This window comes from Vigna umbellata, chromosome 10, assembly GCF_029865625.1.
Source record: "Vigna umbellata cultivar VRB3 chromosome 10, Vumbellata_1.0, whole genome shotgun sequence".
In the NCBI taxonomy this organism is placed as follows: domain Eukaryota; kingdom Viridiplantae; phylum Streptophyta; class Magnoliopsida; order Fabales; family Fabaceae; genus Vigna; species Vigna umbellata.
The window spans coordinates 21,779,943-21,790,127 of NC_142174.1; the positions used below are offsets into that span (position 1 = coordinate 21,779,943).

At 38.2% G+C, this 10,185-nt stretch overlaps 2 protein-coding genes across 2 annotated transcripts; one reads left to right on the forward strand and one right to left on the reverse strand.

Annotated features, from left to right (window-relative positions):
- Positions 1-1,575: 1,575 nt before the first annotated feature.
- Positions 1,576-2,344, reverse strand: LOC148192169 (uncharacterized). The gene is made up of 2 exons (XM_088100388.1): positions 2,111-2,344; positions 1,576-2,032 (listed from the first exon to the last, which is right to left on the reverse strand). Exons 1-2 carry the CDS (start codon positions 2,342-2,344, stop codon positions 1,580-1,582), a joined length of 687 nt encoding a protein of 228 aa, XP_087956514.1. The 3' UTR covers positions 1,576-1,579.
- Positions 2,345-4,751: 2,407 nt separating this feature from the next.
- On the forward strand, positions 4,752-6,805 carry LOC148192170 (uncharacterized). Its single transcript, XM_088100031.1, has 2 exons — positions 4,752-5,892; positions 5,988-6,805. The coding sequence occupies exons 1-2, from the start codon at positions 4,752-4,754 to the stop codon at positions 6,803-6,805; spliced, it is 1,959 nt and encodes a 652-aa protein (XP_087956157.1).
- The last annotated feature ends 3,380 nt before the right edge of the window (positions 6,806-10,185 follow it).

Sequence of the window (10,185 nt, forward strand, 5' to 3'; positions counted from 1 at the left end):
CCCATCTGTTGTCAGCATTCTGGATGAGTCCAAATGATTGTATGACTGCTCCTGATATCATCCAATGCCTAGTTGGTGGCACCGATATTTCATCCTCCAGTGGAACTTGAAAATGTTCCAAGATGCGGGTGACCAATGTTGGATATGGAAGTGGAGCACCGTCCCTCAAACCCTTCTTCATCCTATGTCGGATTAGATGAGTCCAGTTGATCTGCTTTGCCGTCATTATAACCCACATAATCAGAATATCTTCCTCGGTTGCCTGTGCAAAGTTAGAAACACGAGGAAACAAAACACGACATATAGTATAATGTAAGACTCTAGCCTCAGCTGTCATATTCCCGGCTAGAAATCTAGTGGTGGGGCGATTGTGTGGCAAACAAAATAATTGTCTGGCTGCGTTCATATTAAAATCATTGGCCCAATCCTCACATAATTTCCCTTCAAAGGGCAACCCAACAGAGGGAAGATTGGCTATAGCAGCGAAAATGCTGGGTTTGATAATAATTTGGACATTGTTGACCTCACTTTTCATTGTGCCATTTTCAGCAAATTTTAGGTTACTATAAAATATACGCACCAAATGAGGATTATATGCACTAAAATCGCAGCAAAATTCATCCAATCCCAAATTTTGAAGCATCCGAAAAAATTCAAAATCATGGCTCTCAAAATACTGCTCATCTAGATATTTTGGCTCAATGATTGGGCGGTCTTTGTATAGTGATAAATACCTTTGGGCTTGTGCAGGAGTTGAAAACTGAACATTGTAGTGTTCAGCGGTGGGTGACGGCGGTGGTGAGGGTAGCGGAGAGTTTTGTGGCGGTGAAGGTTGACGGCGGCGACGTCCCCCACCTGTAGAAGATGATCCCCTTACTCTTTGCCTTTTCGAAGATTCCGCCATTTGAAAATCCAATCGGTGCAAAGTGAAGAGAATTGAAAGGGGAGTGGAGTTATGGTGTTTTAGAGTGAAAAAGGTGGAAGATTAGGTGATTTTTGGAGGTTGGAGAGGGTGGAAGAACCCTTGGTGGCGCTGCAGCTGGAGTGGTATAGGGTGGTTGTGCGTGAGGAGAGAGAAAAAGTTGAATATATAGAGTAGGGTTAGTCGCGTAATCGATTACAGGTTTGATGTAATCGATTACACGAGCCCTCTGGTAATCGATTACGAAAACCAGGTAATCGATTACCAGTCAGTCTGGTGTGGCCCATTGTGGAAAATCCTGGAAGTCCTATCATGGAAATGTGGTAATCGATTACGGACAGAATGTAATCGATTACCAGTGTGGCTTGTTATGCATAGTTCAAAAAATCCTGCAACTTCTGACACTGGTGGACTAGTAATCTATTACGAAAGACCTGTAATCGATTATCAGTCATTCTTGTGTGTGGATTTAGATAATTTTTGACCTGTTACGTTAAATTAGTTATTGAATGCATTATGTATTAAAATTGGTTTGTATATAAAGTTCAGTTGAATAAGGTAATATGATGATAATAGTTTATGATGATAAAACTGTTTTTTAATTACTTTAAGAGAAGTAAACAAATTACATATTTATAAATAAAGAAGGCAACCATTCTATCTATGTCCTCCAGTTCCACACGGTGGTCGTCGTCGAATTCGTTGGGCTCGCCTTTGTGATCGTTGTTTCGGTGTGGGATCGTGCGTTGGTTGGTCTTCATCCGTCGGATCACTTTCATTGCACTGTTGACGGCTTTGATAGTCAAATGTCGGTCGATAGACGTTATGTGAGGATGAAGGGTGTAAGTATGAAGATGGTGGAGTCATTGTGGTGGTTCCAAAATAATTGGATGGACCTCCACTGAACGGTGTGGATGGTGGAAAGGCGAAATAACCACTCTCAACCGCAGGATATGTTGGTGTCGGTGGAATGTTTTGTTGAAACCTTGAATTTACAGCTGGATGTTGATAGTTGCCATGGTCAGAGGCAGACCTTTGTGGATCATGATATGAAGAAGATGCACGGTGTTGAGATGGCGGCTGGAAGTGTTCCTCGTGGTCCATGTCATACTGCAAAACACAATTTCTATTAGTTAATAACACAAGATATGAACAGTATAATAAAATTTTTTGGAGGAAATATTGTACTACCTCAGAGTCCGTTGAATCTTCTATTAAACCAATGTACCGGATGGTATGACTTATATACCACTGCATATACTCCGATTCATCTCGCAAGTGACCATTTTTCTGAAAAGGTATCCCGTTGAAGACACGATTATGTCGGTCATTCCACAATCCAATCCACTGGTGATGGTGTTCATGCCAATTCCAATCAGCGCGTCCTCTCATATCCAATTTATGTTCCTCATCTAGATTCATTGGTGGATGAGGAACATTTTGTCTAAAACCAAACTGTCGCATGACCCGGTCGGATTGTTGGTATTCTACCACAGAGAAACATATAAGTGGCACAAGTGCCCGACATGTCGGTGGCACTTCTACTTGAATGAGATGTGAAATTTCAGCACGTCTGTACGGTGTCCATAGAAACTGCATCATAAGAAGTTCTTGGTTTAGGGTATACTAATTAAGCCATCAATTGTACAAAAAATTTATATCATAAAAATTTGTTTTGTATTTCAAAAATACCTGTCGAGGTGATACGTCGTCTATTTTTTTGGCGAAATTGTTTAACAGTTGTCATGTCCTGGCAAGCAGACTGTGTTGTGCGACACCATCTTTTCGCAAGTGGAAAAACTGCACCAGAAGAAATCTCGTATTCTGTGACTTCAAGTAATTCTGGTGAAAGACATGTTATTCTTTCCCATGCCCAGCACTGTAACAAGATCATGCACCCTCCGATATTGTCTTGGTCAGCCCTAGTCTCGTGATCAAGGGCACGATACAAGCAGGAGAGCGTGGCTGATCTCCAGCTATACTGTGAAACGTTTTGCAGGTCGGCCAATAGGGGAAGATACATCAAATGCACCATGCTTGCAGATGTATCTGGCATCATCACACTGCCAATTATTATCAACATATACGCCCTAGCGTATTGTTCAATAACCTGTTCCGTTGCATGATGAGGCACTTGGCGGAAAGTGTTATTCAACCATGACAACTTCATTCTGTTTCCCCTTACACAATTCTCAGGTGGAACATGTCCTAGTAGTTGATGACAAAATACCGTTAGGGGACCAGAACTTATGCCAGTGACCACCTGTCCTTCAATAGTAAGCCCCAGTTGTAATGCAACGTCTTCCAATGTAATTGTAGTTTCACCATGAGGGAAGTGGAAAGTATGAGTTTCCACTCTCCACCTTTCAACCAAAGCAGTAACAAGGTTGTGACTTATCTCCATACTTGAAGCTTGTAAAATATGGATAAAACCTGCTCCATGTAAAATATTCTTTATTCTTTCATCAATTTCGTGGACATGCTTTGCTAACCAAATTGCATGTCTTCGAGGGCAAATGACTCTTTCATTGCTTTCCCAAATAGACTTGACGATGTGTTTATCTTGTAGACGTAAAAGGGACATATCAACAGGAAGTTGACGAGCAGAAGCCATTTAAATTTTGTGGGTGAGAGTAGGTTACTCAAGCTTTGACAAAGGAGAAGTCTATTTGGTATTGGAACTCAGATTTGGTATTCGTAGACTACAGGGATATGGAAGCAAAGACCATGCTTAAGGGGTTTGGGTATTGAAACTGAGAGGACGTTGGGAGAAATGAAATGCACCCTCTACCAATTTAAGTAGAGGAATTGATTCCCAACAATATTCAAAGTCACGGGAGATAGAGAAAGGAAAGAAATGACAATTGATAATAAGTGCCCTCAGAGATTCTTCAACCTGCAAAAAAAGAAGACATGCATGTGAAAAAGTACAAATACAATTATAAATGTACGCATGCAAATGAATAGGAAAGTTGGTAAGCATAGTTGAATACTATTATTGGTGTTCAGAGAAAAATGTGAAGCATGCATGTGTACCCTTTCTTGTCCCCCGTAGCCCAATGCATCCATAAATATAATTTACATATTTATAATGAAAAGTAATTACTAAATTCATATAATAAATTTTCATGAATTGGAAAAACAATATGGAACCCAAAAAATAATTTTTGCAAACTGTAAAAGCAATGGGAATGGGATTTAAAAATAAAAAAACAAAAAAAAGGGAAGTTGGAGGGGGTGGGCACGACTTCAATAGGTGAAGTCGTGTACCCCCTACAAGACTTCAACAATTGAAGTCATGTAGGGGGTGCACGACTTCACCTATTGAAGTCGTGCCACCCCCTCCCCCCCCCAACTTCCCCTTTTTGAATTTTTTTTGATTTTTAACCTTTTGTAATTTTTTTTATTCCTTTTTCTAATTTTTTTAGATTCCCTTTTTTAAAAACATCCATTATGTGTATTTATAATTTAATTAATTTACAAACTATTTTATTCAAATAATTTAATGTATTTATAAAGTATTTTATGAATGACGGTGTAGGGAAGCTATCAAAGTGACAGTGCTTTACGGATGGAGGTGATTCATATCACTTTACAGGAAACGAATAGATGTTATACTATTGGTACCTTCTAACACCATCAAACCAGTGCTATATTCACAGTCCAGCAAATATTGTTGACTACTTTGAATTTTACATCATAACACACACTGATGCTTGTGAATGTATTATACGCTATATAAGAAGTCTATCTTCACATTCACTCTCCACGCCCAAAACCTCTTCCACTAGAGCTTGCCAACCAAAGTCTTCCGAATATTTCCTAAAAAATGGCATCATGGAACTTGCCATCATCTTCATCATCACAGCTCATTGATGAAGAACCTTTAATATTGGACAACGTTGATGACTTCAGCACGGATGATGAATTAGACAACATAATCGAAGATGACAACAACGACGACGGCCACATAGCACAATCATCTGCACAAGTAATTCCAGAGTTGATTCAAGGTATGCAGTTCCACTTAAAGGAGGAAACTATTCTTGCAATCAAACATTATCACATAACAAACGGTTACAAATACATCGTCGTTGAGTCCAAACCCAACATTTATGTTATTCGTTGTCTGGAATATCACAACGGTTGTCAATGGCGTCTTAGGGCAGCTTATAGCAAAGTCCGTAAATATTGGGAAATCAAAAATATAGACGGACAACATTCGTGTTTCTCAACAATACTATCTCAAGATCATACGAATCTTGATAGTACTCACATTGCCACGATCATATCCAATTCAATCCGGACAAACCCATCCATTCATGTCAAGAGTTTGATTGCCGATATTAAGGGTCGATTCGGATATTCTGTGTCGTACAGAAAAGCTTGGATCGCTAAACAGAAGGCTCTTGCTATGGAGTTTGGAGACTGGGAGGACTCTTATAACCACATGCCCAGGTGGTTGCATGCCGTCAAGGAAGCAAACCCAGGTACAATTTTACAATGCACTGGTTCTCCTGTCAATATTGATGGAGATACCGACGATAATTGCTATATTATGGAAAGAGTTTTCTGGTCTTTCGGTCCTTGCATAGAAGGATTCAAGTACTGTAAACCCATTCTTCAAGTTGATGGCACATTTCTCACGGGTAAATATCATGGAACTTTGCTAACCGCCATAGGTCAAGATGGCAATAGAAATATTTTTCCCCTGGCCTTTGCCATTGTAGAAGGTGAGACAAAGGAGGCCTTGATATGGTTCTTTCAACTACTTCGAGAACATATTTGTCATCAACAAAATATTTGCATCATCACTGACAGAGGAAAGGGTATATTGTCCGCCTTAAGATCAGATGAAGTTGGTTGGGAACAAGATGGTTTGAACTCTGTTTATTGCATACGTCATCTAGCATCAAACTTCAACACCAAATTCAAAAATCACGACCTAAAAAAACAATTCATCAATTTAGGTACTCATACAAAAATTCTTCTAACACTTATATACTTTTATAATTTTGTTAACATTATTATTCTTTAATTTATTTTTTTTATTACCTTATTACAGCTTACGAGGTGAAGCAAGCAACTGTCACAGCAAAACTTGCTGCTTTGAGAAACCAATACCCACAACAAGTTCAATGGATAGATAAAATTCCATTACAAAAGTGGTCTCAGGCTTTTGATGGAGGGAGAAGATATGGACATATGACGACTAATCTTGCTGAGTGCACCAACTCCATTTTAAAGGGAGCACGTTCATTACCAATATGTGCTCTCATCAGAACAACATTTGAGAGGACACAATCATGGTTTGTTGAACGTGGATTAAAGGCCAACTCTATGATACAAGCAGGACACCAATATCCTGAACAGATCGCCGACATCATTAGGAAAAATCAACAACAATTTGCATATTGTCATGTTCATCGCTACAATCGTGAAAATTCTGAACTTGATGTTCAAGAAATTTCAACACCTCACCACTACCGCCCAGTTCCACTTTCGTACAAGGTCAGTCTAAATGAATGGTGGTGTGATTGTGGACACTTCCAAGCTACTCGTCTCCCATGTCATCATGTCATTGCTGTTTGTGCATTTTCGCATATCCCCCTAACCCAAGTAATCGATCCAGTATACAGTCTTCACAACATTTTCAAGGCATACGAAGTACAATTTCACCCAATCCAAAATGAAGACTATTGGTCTCTGTATACAGGTCCAAACTTCATACCAGATCCTAAAATGCGACGCAAGGCATCCGGAAGACCATCTACAAATAGGCTTCATAATGAAATGGATCAATCCAATCCAGATAAGCCAAAAAAATGCTCTTACTGCCGCAACGAAGGTCATCATAGGGGAAATTGTCCTTTTCGCCAATAGTTTTTTCTTAATGTTACCAAATTGTAATCAAATCCATTACTCATATATTACTATAAATATTTCCTAGATATATTTATTTACTCTTTTCCTATAACATAACCAATACATAACATATGTCAAATACAAAATCATTTTCATAAACCAAACAAAAACCCATTGGTAATCGATTACACAAACCCTGTAATCGATTACCAGAGTGCTTCTTCCTACAAAACCAACCTGGTAATCAATTACTCACATGCCGTAATCAATTACCAGTACGTTTTCTGTCTACACATTTCAAAATCTGCAGGGTCTCCATTTCAACACTGTGTAATCGATTACAATGAAATTGTAATCGATTACAAGCCCCAGAAGTCGTTTTTAGGGTGCACGACTTCAACACTGTAGCTATGAACAGTGTGAAGTCATGCAGGGGGGGCACGACTTCTTCTTTTGAAGTCGTTTTTACCCCCCACGACTTCACTTTTGGTCAATTTTTGCCTAGTTCCGTAATAAATTGCTCATTTTTGCCTACTTTGGTGAAAAAGCCCAAATGTCAAGCCAACTATGTTGACCAGAAAAGTGTGTATATATACACTTCTTTATAATATGATGTTTCAAAATGTTAATTACATTAGCAATATATAAACACTTAATCTGTTTTGCTTAGACATCACATAAATAGTCTAGTATGAAATCTATACTAAAATTTTCAACTTTTTTTTTCAATGTATAATTAGTAAAAGAAGTTCATTTTCATCTTGTTGCAACTGAGTATATTCACAAGAAATTATCTAATGACTCATTTTGATATGCAACAAATAATTATAAATTTTAAAAAATTAGAATAACTTACTTTTCACATATAAATAATTATATTAATTATATTTTTTTCACATGCAAAAACATATAAGATGATTACAAATTAACAATTAAAAAAAAATCCATTCTTGCTTTTTTATATATAATATGGAAACTTGATTTTTAGAATTTCCATGGTGGTTTCTTTGTTTTGCTAATTAAGTGATCTAGTTATGTGTCAGAGCCATTAAAAATCCACTCAGGATTCACTTTAGTGGATTTCACGTGTCAAGAGGGGGCTCGACACTCAGTTGGTGGAAGACAGGTGTTAGCAGATGAGCGGACGCTCGTTTTGACGTTGGAAGGAAAACTTTGATTTTCAGAAATCCACGCCACTCACTGCATGCACCCTTCTTCCTCAGATTCTAAAAAATCTCATTTTCTCCTCCTTCTCATTACATCTCCTTCATCTTCTCTCTAAGAAATTCTCACCTTTACTTCCTCCGATCACCATTCAGGCACCGTTTCTACTCCTCCGGTGTCAAGAGCTTCAGTTTGAACCGATCGGTTTTGGGTTCTGAATTGATAAGTTCTTCTTTTCACTTAGCCGTGCGTTTTCTTGGACATGCAAACCAAGTTATGGTTTCCTGTGTTAATAACTCTTCTGAAATAAGAGGTTCTGATAGTATATTGGTTTTACTTGGTTTTAGTTTGGAAAATGTTGAGCGTTGAGGGTAGACGGATTCTTAGAGGTGAATCAGTGGTCCTATTTGTGAACGTTCGATCACATCAGAGGTAAGGGAAGCTTATTTAATTTAATTTGTATGTTGCTATGTTTTGATTGTATGAAGTATGGAAATTTAATATGATATGGATGTATGAGATTTTGAAGATAAATAATTCCTAAGTATGAAATTTACCTAAGTTGATGTGTGTTCGTTACTAAATGGTCTTTGACCGTTCGGTTTTTATAGGGGACTCGTTTAGAACGGAATTCTTTCATTTGGAAAGAATTTATGTTGAGGACGAGTGTCTTCGTCTAGTACAATTTGTGTACAACCGTTCCACCAAGGATATCCTTTCCTTGGTATTTTATTATAAATTTAAGTATATATGTGTAGTAGTATGTTCGTTCGTTCTTGAACATTAGTCAAATGATATTCTATATTCACCAAGCGATCGTACTATTTAGTGCTGGGTCTTACACTAAGCGGTCATTCTCTTTTCTATAATCTACCTTGATGAAAATAGCGTTCATCCAAACTCAATGGTGTTCACCATCTACCGTGCTCGATCTTTGACTGATATTCGATTTTCTTGAGGAAAAATTTATAAGTAAGCTAAGTATTTATAAGTGTTCGATTTCTTCATATGAGTCTTCTAAGTACTATTATTTGAATGTCTTGTAGTGTCTGTCTCCATTAGTTTCGGCCTAGAGTCTTAGTACTCGGTCTAGGCTTTAAGCTGTTCAGTTTAAACGCTCATGGGTCAATTCATCAAATTGATTCACCTTGTAAATAACGTTCGATCCTTTTAAATCTTGAGAAATATTATTGAACTCGGTCTCTTTCAAATCCCGATGGTAATTCTCTCTCGGTTTTGATCTATTCTGGAACTGAAAACCTCTCGGTCTCAGTCCAAGTGTTCGGTCTCGTTAAAGATTAAAGTTTTACGTTCGGTATTTTGTATCATAAGTGATCTTAGTTAAACTTGAAGTTAGAAAATGGAAGATGATGGAATATGATGTATATGAAATGTATTTGATTTTTGACGAGTATTCCGGGGAGGAATATCTCATGAATGAATATTGGAATTTGGTAAAGTATGAATGTGGGCATGCTAAGCTGGCGGTTCATCCTGATGTTCTGTGATTACTCGTTCTCACATAGAGAAGGGTAAGTCATGTGCGGGAACGACAGGAGGTCCTAGTCCTTATGGTTAATTTGGACAGATAGGACTAACCTCGGGTGGCAACTGTTGAGGGTATCCCAGTTACTACATCACCCGGGTGCACGAACGTCGTAGCTACACAGAATTCATACAGTCCGGACAGTCAGTCTAGTATTAGGCTTTGCATGAGCGAGTGATGAATTATCTTGTTTGGTTTTGATTGTGTGAAATATATGTTTGTACCTGAATTAAATTACATAAGCTTACCCTATGTATTTCTGTCTTGTCTGTTTTGTACGTTCGGTTGTCTTTCTGTTGCAATGATCATCCATGTGGATGTGAGCAGAAGGAGACGAGCTGCTGGAAGAAGCGCTGGAAGAAGAAAACTTAGTCGAGGTAGAAGTTAAGACCGAACAGTAGAACCGTTCGGTCAGTAGTTTAGTTTGATAGTAAGGTGATCATTCGATCACCTTTTCCCTTTGCTTTTGTATGACCGTCCGGTGTGGACATTTGTAAACCGTTCGGTCAGAATTGCTTATCTTGTACAATTTAAGTTTTTAGTTCTTTCTGTAAGGTCGTTGATGACAAATTTATGAATACCGAAAAACGCCGCCAAAAACTTGTTTAACCCTTGGCAAGTGTGACCGAATAGTATCAAGTAATAAACTCGGTAAGACCAAGTATCGTTCTCCCAAAGGACTCACGAC